This window comes from Cololabis saira, chromosome 3 (assembly GCF_033807715.1).
Source record: "Cololabis saira isolate AMF1-May2022 chromosome 3, fColSai1.1, whole genome shotgun sequence".
In the NCBI taxonomy this organism is placed as follows: Eukaryota; Metazoa; Chordata; class Actinopteri; order Beloniformes; family Belonidae; genus Cololabis; species Cololabis saira.
In genome coordinates, this window is record NC_084589.1 from 47094929 (window position 1) to 47114241 (window position 19313).

At 38.2% G+C, this 19313-nt stretch overlaps 2 protein-coding genes across 2 annotated transcripts in view; both read left to right on the top strand.

Annotated features, from left to right (window-relative positions):
• LOC133440705 (oocyte zinc finger protein XlCOF6-like) overlaps window positions 1–16020 on the top strand; it is a 49378-nt gene extending 33358 nt beyond the window's left edge. The window contains exons 4-5 of the mRNA XM_061718023.1: window positions 4808–5073; window positions 15984–16020. Of these exons, the coding sequence (XP_061574007.1) occupies window positions 4808–5073; window positions 15984–16020 (303 nt within the window). The remainder of the gene's footprint in view (window positions 1–4807; window positions 5074–15983) is intronic.
• Window positions 16021–17487: 1467 nt separating this feature from the next.
• Window positions 17488–18653, top strand: LOC133440421 (zinc finger protein 180-like). The gene has a single exon (XM_061717678.1). It carries the CDS (start codon window positions 17536–17538, stop codon window positions 18499–18501), a length of 966 nt encoding a protein of 321 aa, XP_061573662.1. The 5' UTR covers window positions 17488–17535; the 3' UTR covers window positions 18502–18653.
• Window positions 18654–19313: the final 660 nt, after the last annotated feature.

Here is a 19313-nt window from a genome sequence, read left to right on the forward strand (position 1 = left end):
TTCTCTTTGTAAAGTTAATCTGCAGCTCCATGTTGTTAAACTCTCTCCATCTACTCCGTTCTGAGGTTAGTCCAAGTTTGATATATTTACATGTTCAGTTTTTACAACGTTCCTCTGAAAAACATGAAGAATCTTCAGAGAAACGAGGACAAAAGAAGAAATGCAACCATCAACACGTCAGAAACAGAACAGCCAACCATCTGTCACCATGTTATAAACTTTAATGTCTGCAGCATTAAACAAAAAACCTTGAAGATTTCAAAAGTCAGTGCAGTCAGATACGGTTTGCTTTTATTTCCCTTTTAAAATGTTTTTATTGATTTTGGTTTAAAGGTGAATGAGGAAATGAGTGTGATGTGGGATAGACATCACGATACTTGAGTCGCGATACAATACGATATTGCAGTATCCAAATTTTGCGATATATTGTGATGTTATACATAGTTCGCTGAAAACTGTAAAAGGGTTTAAGAATTTTAAATCGGAGCTGCACGTACATCAGATTATCCTGTAATTCATGGGACAAACTTAGTCAAAACAATGCAATTCAAATGATCCATGCTGTGTTATTGTAACTATATAAGCTAAAGTTACAACATATTTGTGTATGTTTTTCACATTATTTAAATAATATGAAATTAACTATTATTGAATCACATGTATAAAATCAAGGTGTACTAGATTTACAACTCGTCTGACACATGATTTATTATAAAGCTGATGTTGAGATCCGTGTTGAAGCTGCAGATCTGCAGGTTGGAGAGCAGGAAGAAGAGGGAGGATCATCGGGATCAGATTCCAGGAAGAGGACACACTTTTGATTTAACCCTTTTATATCAGACATCCGTTTAGGAGTAAATGTCTTTTTACCTCAACTCATATTTAGTCAGAAATAATCATGAAAATGTAATTAAGTTTTAATTTTAGATGGATGAATTATTTTATTGTTTATAATTCTGGAATATTACACTCTCCATATGTAGAAAGAGCAGCAGTGCCCCCTGGTGGTGAGTTATAAAAGCTCAACATAAACCCAAGAGTGAACAATCTATCGTAATAATGATAAAAACACAAATAAAAAAAGACTAGTGCATCAACAAGAGGAAAGTTGTCAGTGACGCAGATTATTGGTACAGCGTGATCAGTACAACCAGCATTTAGCTCAGAAACAATGTGGAAAGAGAAATGTCATCAAATGAAGTTGAAAAGTGGAGATGCACTTTTGTCCTTTATCCTCAACTTCCTCAATCACGTCATTTTGATCCAGTTTGTTATTTCACTGGTCTTGGCTTCATCAAATGACACATCCAGGGACAGAAGCCGTGCATAGGTGTTCATCCTGTCCAGGTGTTGGAAGGTGAAGTGAAGCCGAAGCCATCGCTTCATCCACTGATCTGTTGGCACGGTAGGAAAACTGATAGGAATCCACTGTGTCAGGAACCATGGAGTTGATGTGGGTTAAAAAAAGATGATCTGCTCTGTTGGTCTCTGGAGAAGGTTTAATGAAAATGTTTCTGGAGACAGACACCAATTCATTAATTACAGGCCTGATTCTTTACTCCCAACATTTTCTAAGATCTTAGAAAAAGTATTTATTTACAGGTTGGACAAATTAATGCCAATCAAAAGGCCACGCCACTAATTACGCATTAAACTTCTTGTTTTATATAATTCCAACCTGCCACAATACGAGGAAAAAGAGGCTTCAAACCCCTGCAGAAAACCTGTGGGTGATTCATGCATGAATGAACCGTCATTCTGAGTTTGGGGGTTAGTTTGGGATCTTTATTCCCTCTAGTGGTTAAATGTTGGAAACTGCAGCTTTAAATGTGTCTTGTATATCTATATATTTCACACCAAAATCAGTTTGATAGTTTGATATTTAAATGTTTTAATGTCTCAAAGACTTACCATGTGTATTATTTTGAAGCCCATTGCAATAAAAGTTTCTTAACAACATAAATGTTTTATGACAAATAATAAAGAACACATGAATTCAAAAATATTTTTATTTTATATATTGATATTAACAATCAGAAGCTTATCATATAAATTGCGTCAGCTCTCATTGTGTCAGAAAAAATAAAACTCTTTCTAAACCTTCTTGCTTGTGTTGTTTTCTCAGATGTAAATCACTTTGGATAAAAGCGTCTGCTAAATGACAGAAGTCGTAGTAAACCAGTGATGAAAAGAATGTTGTTTGCATTTTGTTCTAATTACTTTCGTTGGTGAATGAAATACTTACTGTAACTGCAAGAAGGAACTATGTCATTTGTTCAGACTCCACTGCAGCCCTTCAAAGTTTGACTTCAAATAAAACAACAAGAGAAGATCTAGTGTTGGAAATATTAATGGTATTGTGGAGGTTATACAGAACTGGAATTACTGTGCAGTTTTGTTGGGTTCCTGCCCACATGGGTGTTGATGGCAATGAGAAAGCAGACAATATTGCTAAAAGAGCATTGAAATTGAGTAGTGAGGTAATTGTGGAAATTCCTTTTGGTAAAGGTGAAGCAAAATCATGAATTAGAAAGGCAGTGAGGGATTCATGGCAGAAGGTGTGGGACAACGGTGTAAAAGGGAGACATTTTTATAACATACAGAAGTCAATTAACGTGAAGGTTTTCAAAGGAAAGTGTAGGAGAGAGGAAGTCATCATTTCTAGATTAAGATTAGGTCATACTAGTTTAAAATCAACTCTGTATTTAATGTCAAAGTCCGTGTCTGATAAATGTGATGAGTGTGATGTCACAGAGAATGTAGAGCATGTGATTCTTAAATGTGGCAAGTATGAGGTAGAAAGGAACGCTTTAAGAGACAGGATGTACGAGCTGGGACAGGAATGGAGTTTAGTAGGTTATTAGGGAGGAGTGAGGTGATGAGGGATTGTTATAAGGAAATCCTTGTCTTTCTTAAAGATGCAGGGATAGATAATAAGATTTAAATGTGGTTATCTTATTTTATTTAGGTATTTCCTTTTTTCCCCCCTTTAAGTTAGACTGTAACCTGGTGTAATAATGATCCTGATGTTACACACTCCGGTACAGCAGGTGGCGGTAGAACCTAATAACGTTGGTTGTGATCCGCCATTAAACCTAGAGAAGAAGAAGGAGAGGACGGTTCTGTTGTTTCCTTTCTTTTTCCTCTTCAACAATGTCTAAGGTGAATCATCTGAGAGAGTTTATCGGTCAGCGACTAACAGCAGCTGCTGTAGAAATATTGTCAGTGTTTGAAAAAAGCATCTTGGAGTATGAAGAAGAGCTCGACCGTCAGCGCAGACTGTTGGACCTCGCCTGGAAACCTGAAATCAGACTCCACAGAGTCGGTACGTAACCCTGGAAAGTTGAATGAATGAACACATGAGTATGACTCCTACAAGATCCCTTTGTTTCCAGTTAACAGCCGTGGTGATGAAGCAAACGAACTAAATGGGAAACTCCCCAGCTCAAGCAGCTGCTGATGTGGGATTCGGAAACATCCCGAACTAACTTGTTGTTCTGTTTACTTGGTGCTGCCTTTCATGCTCCATTCAGACTCTGGACCAGACTGATATTTCACACTTTACACTTAATCCTTATTTAGTAGAAAAGATGCAGATCACAGTGGCTCCGTGTAGATTTTCTCTTTTTTTTTTTAAAGCAAATCCACATTGGAAGAAGAATATCAAAATGAACTGTGTCAAAAGCTTTGGATAAATCAAGAAAGATTCCCAAAGCGTATTCATTATTATTGATTGCAGTGTGAATTTTATCAACCAATTGAATTATAGCCATTTCTGTAGAATGATTTTTCCTAAATCCATATTGGTGTTTATACAGTATATTACAGTCCTGCAAATGTTTCATCATTCTGTTATAGACCCATTTCTCCAGGATCTTTGAGAAACATGGGAGAACAGAAATGGGCCGGTAGTTTCTAAATACACTATGGTCTCCAGATTTGTAAACAGGGACTACTTTGGTAATTTTGAGGTCATTGGGTATTATTCCAGTTTCTAGAGATTTGGTGAAAATATGGCCGCCTAATGGTCACACAGAGTAATGCACTTGTTTTCAAATGTACTACATAGATGAAGGGGAAGACCGAAGGTTCAGGACAAACTTTAAACCTCACAAATACAACCAAACAATCAACACTGGGAAGCACTTTTGACTTGTTAAAATCCTATCTTTTTGCACCTTTTTGTAATTCCAGAACTCCCACAAGAAAATGTTTGTAAGGTGGAGGAGGACGGGGTTTTCAGTGACCAGCACCTGGATAACCTGGAGAGGAGCTGCAGCCCGGACCAGGAGGAACCAGGGCATCCACAGACTACAGAACTGGAGGAAGACTCCAGCGGTCAGGAGATGAAGCACGAGGACGTAGAGGTGGATGTCTCATTGGTCAATGTCGCTGATGTGAAAGTTGAAAATGGTGAACCAGGACCAAACTGTGGCCAGCTGCTGTTGCACACTTCTCCTGAAGCTCAAAACAAAGATGAGGAAGGGACTGAAAGTTTACGCTCAGACTCCAGTAAAACTGCAGATCCGCAGCCAATGAGACGACACGGTGACCACGAAGATGCTGCTGTCCCGTCAGACAGCAACTGTAAATCAAAGCTGACCAGGACCCACAGGGGGAGGAGGCATTTTCTTGCAGCACTTGCAGGAAAGAGTTCAGTAAAAGTAGTATTTTAATGGATCACATGAAGATCCACACTGGCGAAATGCCATACCTGTGCAGCACCTGCGGAAAATCCTTTAGAAAATCATCAATGCTCAAGAAGCATAAAATGATCCACAAGGGCGAGAAGCTCTATATCTGCAAAACATGTGGAAAGAGTTACACGCAAAATTCCAAACTGGTGATTCACTCGAGGACCCACACCGGTGAAAGGCCGTACCCGTGCAACACCTGCAGCAAAACCTTTACTAATTTATGGGATCTTAGACGCCACATAACCACGCACACGGGTGAGAAGCCCTACATCTGCAAAACTTGTGGAAAGAGTTACAGGCAAGATTCCCACCTGCTGGTTCACTCGAGGATCCACACCGGCGAAAGGCGGTACCTGTGTAACATCTGCGGAAAATCGTTTATAAACTCATCACATCTTAAACGGCACATAACCACGCACACGGGAGAGAAGCCCTACATCTGCAAAACATGTGGAAAAAGTTACACAGAACGTTACAACCTGGTGGTTCACTCGAGGACCCACACTGGCGAAAGGCCGTACCTGTGCAACACCTGCAGTAAAACTTTTACTAGATCATCACATCTTAAAAGCCACATAAACACACACGGGCGAGAAGCGATATTTGTGCAAGACGTGCAACAAAGGTTTTAGCCGCAGAATGGGTTTGCTGAGTCACATGAAAAATCACCCGGAGGAGAAGTCTGGTGACTCGTGACATATGAAGTTCATGTTGTCGTCCTCCGGGGGCAGCTGTCCACTCCTGTCTGACCCACAGAAGAAGAACCCGCAGAAGTCCAACCACCACCTCCTGTGGCTGATGAGCCTAATCCCCTCCCCACAAGGTTTGCAGGTTCAACACGGATTTATGCTTCTCCGTCAACTTGATGCAGAAGGAACGATATGGTTGTGTACTTTTTTTTTTAAAGTTCTGCATTAAGTTTGTTTGAATCTCTTTTCCTTCTTAAAATTGTTTTATTTTTTGCTGTTGGTAACTTACCGTCCCCACGGTGCAAATAAAGGTTTGTTAGTATTTGCTGAAGTTTCTTTATACGTCACAGTTTATTTAATTCATCTACAAAGCCTCTCACACGCGTCCTTCTTCTTCACTCACATTCTTTGTAAAGTTAATCTGCCGCTCTATGTTGTTAAACTCTCTACTCCGTTCAGAGGTTATATATTGTGATGTTATACATAGTTTGCTGAAAACTGTAAAAGGCTTTATGCATTTTAAAATCTGAGCTGTGCGTACATCAGATTATCGTGATAATTCATGGGACAAACTCAGTCAAAAAATGTAATTCAAATGATCCATGCTGTGTTATTGTAACTATAAGTTACAACATATTTGTGTACGTTTTTCATATTATTTAAATAATATGAAATTACCAATATTATTGAATCACATGTACACAATCAAGTTGTACTAGATTTACAACTCGTCTGACACATGATTTATTATAAAGTTGATGTTTAGATCCGTGTTGAAGCTGCAGATCTGCAGGTTGGAGAGCAGGAAGAAGAGGGAGGATCATCGGGATCAGATCCCAGGAAGAGGACAGACTTTGGATTTAACCCTTTTATATCAGACATCCGTTTAGGAGTAAATGTCTTTTTACCTCAACTCATATTTAGTCAGAAATAATCATGAAAATGTAATTAAGTTTTCATTGTAGATTTATTGTTTATAATTCTGGAATATTACACTCTCCATATGTAGAAAGAGCAGCAGTGCCCCCTGGTGGTGAGTTATAAAAGCTCAACATAAACCCAAGAGTGAACATTCTATCATAACAATAATAATAATAACAAGCAGTGGCGGCAGGTGATAAAACATTTTTGGGGGGCACTGGCGAGTGAAGATTACAATACAACTATAAACTCTACTTGGACATAAATTGTTTTGTTATTTTTTATTCCATATCATTACATATACTACATATATTTTTATTTGAAAAATCTAAAATTTGTTTTGTTGATGAGAAAATATGTTTCTCTATTTTTCTTATTTTTGTGAGGGGGATATATATTGTTTTTCGGCACTACCTTGTTCTCTATAGCTGGTATAACATGAATTACTCCTATGTGGGATCAATAAAGTTAATAAACTTATTTTTGCCATCTCAGAAAATTAAATATATTATATTTGGTGCCTAACTGTTACCCAAGTACATTAGTGCATGTGTGAATTAATAAATGAGACGTAAAACGTACATTTCTTTGTAGAAAGGCGCTTTATGAAAAGAAGTCAATTTACTTGTATTAGCGCAGTCTTGAACATCCAATATGGCGGCGACGTTGACGCATCACAGCAGCTCCATGGAAGGAGCAGGCCCCCAGTCTCGCGCTCAGCAGGCACGCCGATTTTTTCCAGTGGCCAGCCGCGGTACTGCAACAAAAAATCCCATGGGGCCCAGAAAGCTTTTTTCCCATAGACCGTAATAGTAAAAGAGAAGCCTCTAAAACTGTTCACAGGACACCTCCAGCTGTAATGAGCGCGAGACTGGGGGCCTGGAGCAAACTCCATTGAAATGAATGGGCGGCCATTTTCGATACTTTATCCAGTTATATAATAGATCCATGGTAGCGCCATGTTTGCTGTTTCCTAAAGTAAACTTCCACCACCACCAACTACAAAGAGACGCCAAACTGAACCACTACCCGTGGATAGAAACAGAAAACGTGTGTTCGCCAAGAAGTGGCTGCATGATGTTACGCGGCGACGCGCACCGTACGTTCGCGCTCCCGCGTATCCTACCCCGTAAGCTCTGCGTTGGTGCAACGCGGAACCATAAATCAGCCAGCGTCCGTCACTGCGTGCAGCAGTTTCCTGCACCAGCAAGACGCTGGTCTGTTTATGGCTCAAAGTTTATGAAAACCCCAAATAAAAAATAAAGTAGAGAATATTTTATGAAATCAATAAACAATTCCATCATCAAAATTATAACAAATAAAGGTTCAACATATCTTGCTTTGAATGTAATAAGACTAGGTAATATATTAGTTTCACCTTTTAAGTTGAATTATTGAAATAGATTAACTTTTACACCATATTCTAGTCTAATTATTGAAATAAATTAACTTTTACACCATATTCTAGTTGAATTATTGAAATAAATTAACTTTTACACCATATTCTAGTTGAATTATTGAAATAAGTTAACTTTTACACCATATTCTAGTTGAATTATTGAAATAAATTAACTTTTACACCATATTCTAGTTGAATTATTGAAATAAATTAACTTTTACACCATATTCTAGTTGAATTATTGAAATAAATTAACTTTTACACCATATTCTAGTTGAATTATTGAAATAAATTAACTTTTACACCATATTCTAGTTGAATTATTGAAATAAGTTAACTTTTACACCATATTCTAGTTGAATTATTGAAATAAATTAACTGTTACACCATATTCTAGTTGAATTATTGAAATAAATTAACCTTGTAAAGGACCATATTGAGCCATTCATCTTTATAAGTGAATAAATATCGTTTTGCCTATAACTTATTCCTGCATCCCTCTTTTATCGATCCGGCGAGACGGGTCACCGCGTTTTTGGAGGCCCAAGTCACATATCCAGGGGCTCCTCTGAGCACCAGACCAAAATAATTATGTGCAGCCCTGTCTATATGGCACTTTGTTTAATTTGAAAAACTGTATTTGAAGTAGACAGTGTTTTAAGTTGGTCTACATGGCACTTTTTTGAAAGAAAATACAAAAGGTCAAAAAGGAAATTCTTTCTTTGTGTTCATTTGATTCCCAATTAAGACACAATGGTAAGAAATGATTTACATTATGGGCTTAAAACTGCCTTGAAATGCGAAATAACAGAATTTTAAACATGCAATTCAAAATGCGATTAATCGCGATTAACTTTTGAAATTCTGCGATTAATCGCGATTAAAAAAAATAATCGTTTGACAGCCCTAATTGTATTGTTATACATTGTTCGCTGAAAACTGTAAAAGGCTCTCATGCATTTTAAGATCTGAGCTGCACGTACATCAGATTATCGTGATAATTCATGGAACAAACTAAGTCAAAACATGCAATTCAAATGATCCATGCTGTTATTGTAATTACGCAAGCTGAAGTTACGACATATTTGTGTACGTTTTTCATATTATTTACATAATATGAAATTTTAACAATATTTAATCAAATGTGTAGATGACCTTTAATATGAGTATTTCTGTAAATGTGTTTTTGTGTTTGTTTTCTTATTGGCATTGTTTGGAGCCAGGCTTTTATTTTGTTATATATTAAGACCAATATTTAGTGCTTTTATTTTGAAGGCATCTCTTGTAAACTTGTAAACATCAGCGCTCTGGTCTTTAATGGTTAATGTTTAAAGGCTGTAGAAACGTTTTCTGCAAGACTAAACTAGTGTTGGGAGTGCTAAAGTGTGCCTAACCGACACAAAAAGCACCTGGCTGATACAAGGTTTGTTTTCTTTGTGAATGATATACAGTATTTATGTATATATTGAGTTTGGTTGTCTGTTACTGTCATGTATTGTGCTTAACGGTTTGGCCGACCCAGCGAGCTGCTGTGTTGGCCTGTATTTTTTTAAGTCTTTTTTGAAAACCTATTTATTTTCTTTGGTTTTTAGTGTACGATAAATTAGTTGCCTACATCTGTGAGAAGTGATTGTGCACTTTGTGTGTCTGTTCTTTGCCGTCTATTTTCTATTTTTTATTACTATTTTATTGATCATTCTAACATGTTAGTGATTTTATTATTTCTACACTAGTATACTGTATTTTCTTTTGGTATTTTTTCATTTTACTGTATACTGTACAGCAGTTTGGTCGACCTCGTCGTTTTTAAATGTGCTATATAAATAAAATTGACATTGACATTGTATTTGAGTTGGATGAAACTTGTATGTAGTAAGAGTAACATTGTTTTATTTTATTCCTTTATAGCTCTTACAGTGTGTTTGCAGTGATTTTACATTGAAGGAATAAAAACATCTGAACCATCAGTTAAAGAGTCAATCGTCATCAGTGGGGGAAGCTACAAAATGTATACAATCAAGTTGTACTAGATTTACAACTCATCTGACACATGATTTATTCTAAAGCTGATGTTGAGATCCGTGTTGAAGCTGCAGATCTGCAGGTTGGAGAGCAGGAAGAAGAGGGAGGATCATCGGGATCAGATTCCAGGAAGAGGACAGACTTTGGATTTAACCCTTTTATATCAGACATCCGTTTAGAAGTAAATGTCTTTTTACCTCAACTCATATTTAGTCAGAAATAATCATGACAAATGTAATTGTTTTCATTTTAGATGGATGAATTATTTTATTGTTTATAATTCTGGAATATTACACTCTCCATATGTAGAAAGAGCAGCAGTGCCCCCTGGTGGTGAGTTATAAAAGCTCAACATAAACCCAAGAGTGAACAATCTATCATAATAATAATAATAATTATTATTATTATAATAATGATAATAAAAACACAAATAAAAAAAGACTTCAGTGCATCAACAAGAGGAAAGTTGAAAGAAGTTGAAAAGTGGAGATGCACTTTTGTCCTTTATCCTCAACTTCCTCAATCACGTCATTTTGATCCAGTTTGTTATTTCACTGGTCTTGGCTTCATCAAATGACACATCCAGGGACAGAAACCGTGCATAGGTGTTCATCCTGTCCAGGTGTTGGAAGGTGAAGTGAAGCCGAAGCCATCGCTTCATCCACTGATCTGTTGGCACGGTAGGAAAACTGATAGGAATCCACTGTGTCAGGAACCATGGAGTTGATGTGGGTAAAAAAAGATGATCTGCTCTGTTGGTCTCTGGAGAAGGTTTAATGAAAATGTCTCTCCACATTTCTAGTCCATGAAAGAAGGCAGATTTTATGTCCATCAAATGCAGTGTCCATTGTTTTTGATAACTTCCTGCCACAAGGAGCCTCAGAGACTGAAGCACAGGTTGGAGATTCCTTCTGTAGCAGAAACTTGCACTTCCTCAAAACCTTGTGCAACAAGCCTGGCTTTTGGTACCAGTCCATTTTCCATCTCTTTCAAAGTGCAAACTCAACGAGTGGAGATGCACTTTTGTAATAATAATTACAATAATAATACAAATAATATGATAATGGAGGGAAGACTTTGCTGTTTCAGAGCCGAGACCACTTGCCTTCATGGAGAGAGACATTAATTACTTCATGAATAAGGACTAAAAATAACGTAAAAGTTCAAGACAGACTATCCACAATATTTAACCAATAATGATGAAGTCATTAATGATATGAATGAGGTGGTTAATCATTTTAACAGGTATTTTGTGAGTGTTGGACCAAAGCTGGCAGATACACCAGACCTGGTGTATTTACACTGTGTAACGTAGTGTTCATGAATATGCATTGTCCCGTCTAAATAAACTTTGAAACTTTGAAAAATGTGTGATCCTGGATCAGCTGATGGATGGAAGGAAACATTAATAAGTAGAAATCCAGATTCAATGTTTCTCACAGCTGTGGAGGAGAGAGAAATCATAGATATTGTAAGTAAATGTAAAAACAAGGTGTCAACTGACTGTGGTGATATGACAATAGTCAAAAAGGTTATTGATGGATTGTTAACTGACATACAGCTGTAATCAGTCGCTCAGAACTGGGACATTTACAAAAAAAAAATGAAAACTGCAAAAGTCCTCCCACTGTACAGAACTGGAGACAGACACCAATTCACTAATTACAGGCCTGATTCTTTACGCCCAACATTTTCTAAGATCGTAGAAAAAGTATTTATTTACAGGTTGGACAAATTAATGCCAATCAAAAGGCCACAACCCTAATTACGCATTAAACTTCTTGCATTATATAATTCCAACCTGCCACAATACGAGGAAAAAGAGGCTTCAAACCCCTGCAGAAAACCTGTGGGTGATTCATGCATGAATGAACCGTCATTCTGAGTTTGGGGGTTAGTTTGGGATCTTTATTCCCTCTAGTGGTTAAATGTTGGAAACTGCAGCTTTAAATGAGTCTTGTATATCTATATATTTCACACCAAAATCATGTTAATTGATCCTCATTTCCTTCCCTGTGTTCCCACTGGTCGTACCATCCGAAGTTTACCTTCCCTCTGACTTAACTTACGTTTTTATTTTAATGCCAAACGGTGACTCATGAGTCCTGCATGTGCACGTCAATAATAAATCCACCGACTGGAAGCGCTGAACTAAACTAAGTTGGATATTTAGATGTTTTAATGTCTCAAAGACTTGCCATATGTATTATTTTGAAGACCATTGCAATAAAAAAAAGTTTCTTAACAACATAAATGTTTTATGACAAATAATAAAGTACACATGAATTAAAAAACATTTTTTCTCTCATTTATTGATATTAACAACCAGAAGCTTATCATATAAATTGCGTCAGCTCTCATTGTGTCGGAAAAACTAAAACTCTAAACCAGGGGTCTGCAACCCAAAATGTTGAAAGAGTCATATTGGACTAAAAACACAAAAAACAAATATGTCTGGAGCCGCAAAAAATTAAAAGTCTTTTATAAGCCTTAGAATGAAGGCAACACATGCTGTATGTATCTATATATTATTGTTGGACCCCAGTAAGAACTGAGGCAGCAACTAATGCGGATCTGAATTAAATAAATAAATAAATTAGTTATAACTGATAGATTTTTTTTTTCATTATGCACTTCGAGAAAAAAGTCAAAATGTTGAGAGAAAAGTCGAAATGTCAAGAAAAAAGTCAAAATTTTGAGAAAAAAGTCGAAATGTCGAGAAAAAAGGTTAAATGTCGAGATTAAAAGGGAAAGGAAAAAGGAAGAAAATAAGAGAAAAAATGGAAAAAGAACAAAAAAGAAAAAAAGAAGGAAAAAAAGAGAAAAAGAGAAAAAAGGAAAAAAAGGCAAAAAGAAGAAAAAAAAGGAAGAAAGAAAAAAAAGGTCAAACATTTTTGAAAAAGCTCCAGGAGCCACTAGGCGGCGCTAAGGGGCCGCGGGTTGCCGAACCCTGGTCTAAACCTTCTTGCTTGTGTTGTTTTCTCAGATATAAGTCACTTTGGATAAAAGCGTCTGCTAAATGACAGAAGTAGTAGTAAACCAGTGATGAAAAATGTTGTATGTATTTTGTTCTAATTATTTTCGTTGGTAAATTAAATACTGACTGTAACTGCGAGAAGGAACTATCCGTAGAACCGTGATTTTTACCGGAAATCCAGATTGTAACACCCGGCGGAAGGTCGGAAGTTTGGAGCGAACGGAACACGTAAGCAGTGATTCCTTTGAGGTGGACGGTTCTGTTGTTTCCTTTCTTTTTCCTCTTCAACAATGTCTAAGGTGAATCATCTGAGAGAGTTTATCGGTCAGCGACTAACAGCAGCTGCTGTAGAAATATTGTCAGTGTTTGAAAAAAGCATCTTGGAGTATGAAGAAGAGCTCGACCGTCAGCGCAGACTGTTGGACCTCGCCTGGAAACCTGAAATCAGACTCCACAGAGTCGGTACGTAACCCTGGAAAGTTGAATGAATGAACACATGAGTATGACTCCTACAAGATCCCTTTGTTTCCAGTTAAAAGCCGTGGTGATGAAGCAAACCAACTAAATGGGAAACTCCCCAGCTCAAGCAGCTGCGGTCAAATCAGCCGCTCCTAAATGTTCATGTGCTCCTATTTCAGTCTTTACGGTAAATGAATGAATGCGGCTCAGAAACAGAAAGATATGAAGTTCTGAGTTTGAGATAATGCAGATGTTTTTTTCATATACCCATACTTCCACCGTAATATTTACAAGCTCTTACAGTAAGAGCTTGTTGGATGAAAGAGTCTTTCATCCTTTTCTTTTTCAGTGAGAGTCTTACTGTAAAAGAAAAGGATGAAACACTTTTTTTTCTTTTTTTCTTCAGGTTCTGTTTTGCACAGACTATAAAAATGTATTCTCCCATAAATTCACCCAATAACTCATATAGCCCTCTTCATAACTACAATCACTACAAGCATGCTTAATTTCAAACAATTTTACAAATATTGAAATATTAACATCTAAACTTCAAACACCTTACTTTTCTACAAAAGTCATTCACCTTTTCTCCTTCAGGTTCTGTTTTCCAGAGACTATAAAAAATAATTCTCCCATAATTTCACCTAATACCTCATATATCTCTCTTCATAACTACAATCACTACAGACACAGTGAATTTCAAACAATTTTACTGTACAAATATTAAAAAGAAAACTCCTGCACACCTTCTTCTCACCGTACTCGTGTTTATTGGGCCAACGTTTCGGTCATAGACCTTTTTCAAGGCATCAAACAGATCGGAACAAAAGCTTGTCTATTATAGGCTGGTAGGACTATGTGGTCCAATCAGGCGCCGCCACACAAACACCTGAGCACCTTCAAACAAGGTCACATACGGAAATACAGTCAGTAAGCATCACCAAAAACCAGGGAAAAGAGACAACACCCATAAAGTGCATGCATGAAATACATCAATCAATGACCATCGAATCCAAAGGTATAATCATTAGAAAGGGAGGATGATTATACCTGTAAAGTGTCAATCTTAGGTAGCAATCAATTTAAAATATTTACAATGAGGGAAGAGAGTCACACAGCAGAAATCCCATCTCAGTGTTCTGATCTTATACAGTATAAAAAATAGGGAGGATGAATGTACTGTAGAAACACAAAGTACATCAAAACTTATCATAAGGAGAACATCTTAGAATAAATAGGAGTCAGGCCCAGTCTCCTAATCCACCCATTCCCTGGAGAAAGGAAGGGAAATGAGAACTGCTCAAATTCAACTCTCAAAATGTTTAAATATACTTAAAAGATGTTAACTTATATATATATATATATATATATATATATATATATATATATATTAGGGATGTCCCGATCAGGTTTTTTTGCCCCCGAGTCCGAGTCCGAGTCCTTTGATTTTGAGGACTTGCCGATACCGAGTCCCGATCCGATACTTTTATAAAACAATAAAAAATGAAGAAGAGAAAAGAAAATTATGCAGGATGACCCTTTTATTATATTTTAACATGTGTACTGTAAACTGAGCACATAGGAGGTAGGCAGCTTGAACATTCTTAAGTCGGTATAAAAAAATGTTATTTTCTTTTTCTTTCTTTTTTTTTTTTTTTAAGCATAAGGCTGCTTCAGCTTCAAAACAAACAGGCGTGCTCTGCGCGCATGCGGTGTGCCGCTCCGAGCCCACTACTCCACGTGTGCGTTGATTTATGGTCCCGCGTCACACCAACGCAGAGCCTTCCGCGACGCGGAACCATAATGTCGGCGCCGCAGCTCCGCTTCAGTCCATGGATGTATTATGCTTCAGTCCAGTTTAAATATACTTAAAAGATGTTAACTTATATATATATATATATATATATATATATATATATATATATATATATATATATATATATATATATATATATAGATATGAATGTGTATACACACACACACACACACACACATTACACGTAATACATATAGATACTGGCTATCGTTATTGTGGGGAAGTGTGAGGAAGGAAACTACACATGATAAAAAACCAAATCATAACATAACACTCAAAGGCAGTTCATCAATCAATCCCTTCGGGGCCAGTGTTTGTAAAGTAAAAATCCAGAAGAGCTCTCAACGTTTTAGCAGCAAGTCCAGATTCCCACCCCTCCGTGGAAGGCTGACTTTTTCAAGTCCACAAAAACGTAAAGTTGAGATATCATGTTTGTTCTCGTTGAAATGAACAGCCACAGGATAGTTAATGTCTTTTCTCCATATGGAGCTTTTGTGTTCACTTATCCTTTGTTTTAACTGTCTGGAAGTTTTTCCCACATATGCTAGACCTCAACGGCAGCGTAGCATATATATGACATGTGTAGATGTGCAAGTAATCACCTCTTTGATGGAAATTTTTTTATTAGAGTGGGGATGATTAAAAAAAAGTTGGTCTTGGAGGTGTTATTGCATTGTGCGCAGTTACCACACCGGTAATTTCCAGCAGGTAAGGGAGCCAACAGTCTCTGAGTAGGTGGCTTAGGTGTTTGGGTAGTATAGTCAGCGGGAACAAGCAGGTCTTTTAGAGTTTGTCTCCGTTTATACAAAGAGGGGGGGGATCTTTAAAAGTGGGGGCCAATTCAGGGTCCGAGGTCAGGATGTGCCAGTATTTCTCAAATCTGGATTTCACAGAGTGATGCAGGTCACAGAGAACTTCCTTTCTTTCTTTTGGCTTTTTTGTAGCAGTTCTGAGCATTATTTCTTCCGTGCCGCATCATACGCCCTCTGGATACAATCCATAGGATATCCACGCTGGACAAATCTAGAGCTCATCTCTGATGCCTTGTCTATGAAATCCTCTGTACTGCTACAAATTCTCCGGAGTCTAAAAAACTGGCTTTTGGGTAGGCCTCTTTTGAGGGGAGGAGGATGAAAACTACTAGCCAATAAAAACGTATTTCCTTCGGTTTCTTTGCGGTAGAGTGAAGTGGATAAGAGCCATTCTTTTTTTCAACCCATATATCTAGAAAAATAGCTTTTTCACTACTATACTCCATTGTAAATTGGAGGTTGCTGTCGAAGCTATTCAGTAAGGTAAAAAAGTCTTCTAGTTCATTAGCATCAGCTTTAATTAGACAGAAGATGTCATCAATGAATCTGTACCATTGTAAGATTTTTGGCAAAAAAAATATTGTGCTCAGGATTTCACACGTTTTTTTTCAAAGTGACCCACGTATAGATTTGCGTAATTCGGAGCACAAATAGAGCTGGTACCAGATACTTGGAAATAATATTCACCATTAAAGTTAGTAGTTTTTCTTCATGATAAAAATAGCTACGTCAACAATAAACTTACCCGAGGGCATGAGTAAGTCCTGCAAATAGAACTTTTAGGCTACTCTACCACCATCATGGGGAATATTAGTGTAGAGACTGGGGATGTCAAAGGTGACCAATAGAAGATCATCAGGAAGGTTAGTGAGGTTAAAGATCTTATTAATGAAATCCGTGGAGTCTCTTATATACACTGGTAGTGTTTGGACATAAGGTTTGATATAGTGATCCACAAACTCTGACAAAGGTGATAGTAAAGCGTTCATCTGGGCGACCAGGAGGATTTGACAGGCTTTTGTGCACTTTGGGTAGTGTGTAAAAGACTGGACAAACGGGATGCTGACAATACAAGAATTCACAAGAATTCAGAAATGCTCAACCTGAAATGCAACAACTTTATTCTTCAGCTGTCTCGATACCAACTAACACAAGAGTACAGTCACAGTGCCGCCTAATGGTCAGACAGAGTAATGCACTTGTTTTCAAATATACTACATAGATGAAGGGGAAGACCGAAGGATCAGGACAAACTTTAAACCTCACAAATACAATCAACACTGGGAAGCACTTTTGACTTGTTAAAATCCCATCTTTTTGTCCCTTTTTGTAATTCCAGAACTCCCACAAGAAAATGTTTGTAAGGTGGAGGAGGACGGGGTTTTCAGTGACCGGCACCTCGATAACCTGGAGAGGAGCTGCAGCCCGGACCAGGAGGAACCAGGGCATCCACAGACTGCAGAACTGGAGGAAGACTCCAGCGGTCAGGAGATGAAGCACGAGGACGTAGAGGTGGATGTCTCATTGGTCAATGTCGCTGATGTGAAAGTTGAAAATGTTGAACCAGGACCAAACTGTGGCCAGCTGCTGTTGCACATTTCTCCTGAAGCTCAAAACAAAGATGAGGAAGGGACTGAAAGTTTACGCTCAGACTCCAGTAAAACTGCAGATCCAGAGTCAATGAGACGACACGGTGACCAAGAAGATGCTGCTGTCCCGTCAGACAGCAGCTGTAAATCAAAGATGACCAGGACCCACACGGGGAAGAAGGTATTTTCTTGCAGCACTTGGAAGAAAGAGTTCAGTGAAAGTCGTTATTTAATGGATCACATGAAGATCCACACTGGCGAAAGGCCGTACCTGTGCAACACCTGCGGCAAAACCTTTACTACATTATCAAATCTTAAACAGCACATAACCACACACACGGGCGAGAAGCCCTACATTTGCACAACATGTGGAAAAAGTTACAGGCTACGTTCAACCCTGGTGATTCACTCGAGGACCCACACCGGCGAAAAGCCGTACCTGTGCAGCACCTGCGGCAAAAGCTTTATTAAATCATCAGATCTTAAACGCCACATAACCACGCACACAGGAGAGAAGCCCTACATCTGCAAAATATGTGGAATAAGTTACAGGCTACGTGGCCACCTGGTGGTTCACTCGAGGACCCACACTGGCGAAAAGCCGTACCTGTGCAACACTTGCGGAAAAACCTTTACTCAATCATCACTTCTTAAAAGCCACATAACCACGCACACAGGAGAGAAGCCCTACATCTGCAAAACATGTGGAATAAGTTACAGGCGACGTGGCCACCTGGTGATTCACTCGAGGACCCACACCGGCGAAAAGCCGTACCTGTGCAATACTTGCGGAAAAACCTTTACTCAATCATCACTTCTTAAACGCCACATAACCACACACACGGGCGAGAAGCCCTACATCTGCAAAACATGTGGAAAAAGTTACAGGCTACGTTCCACCCTGGTGATTCACTCGAGGATCCACACTGGTGAAAAGCCATACCTGTGCAACACCTGCAGCAAAACCTTTACTAGATCATCATCTCTTAAAAGCCACATAACCACGCACACGGGCGAGAAGGGATATTTGTGCAAGACGTGCAACAAAGATTTTAGCCGCAGAATTGATTTGCTGAGTCACATGAAAAATCACCCGGAGGAGAAGTCTGGTGACTTGTGACAAATGAAGCTCATGTTGTCGTCCTCCGGGGGCAGCTGTCCACTCCTGTCTGACCCACAGAAGAAGAACCCGCAGAAGTCCAACCACCACCTCCTGTGGCTGATGAGCCTAATCCCCTCCCCACAAGGGTTGCAGGTTCAACACAGATTTATGCTTCTCCATCAACTTGATGCAGAGGGAACCATGTGGTTGTGTACTTTTTTTTAAAGTTCTGCATTGACTTTGTTTGAATCCCTGTTCCTTCTTAAAACTGTTATTTGTTTCTGTTGGTAACCTGCTGTCTCCACGGTGCAAATAAAGGTTTGTTAGTATGTGCTGATTTTTCTTTAAACGTGACAGTTTATTTTGTTCATCTACAAAGCCTCTCTCATACGCCCTTTTTCCCGTCTGTTTCTTCTTCACTCACATTCTCTTTGTAAAGTTAATCTGCAGCTTCATGTTGTTAAACTCTCTCCATCTACTCCGTTCTGAGGTTAGTCCAAGTTTGATATATTTACATGTTCAGTTTTTACAACGTTCCTCTGAAAAACATGAAGAATCTTCAGAGAAACGAGGACAAAAGAAGAAATGCAACCATCAACACGTCAGAAACAGAACAGCCAACCATCTGTCACCATGTTATAAACTTTAATGTCTGCAGCATTAAACAAAAAACCTTGAAGATTTCAAAAGTCAGTGCAGTCAGATACGGTTTGCTTTTATTTCCCTTTTAAAATGTTTTTATTGATTTTGGTTTAAAGGTGAATGAGGAAATGAGTGTGATGTGGGATAGACATCACGATACTTGAGTCGCGATACAATACGATATTGCA

Excerpts from the sequence above, each read along its gene's own strand:
- LOC133440421 (XM_061717678.1), top strand. The coding sequence starts at position 17,536 with ATGACCAGGACCCACACGGGGAAGAAGGTATTTTCTTGCAGCACTTGG.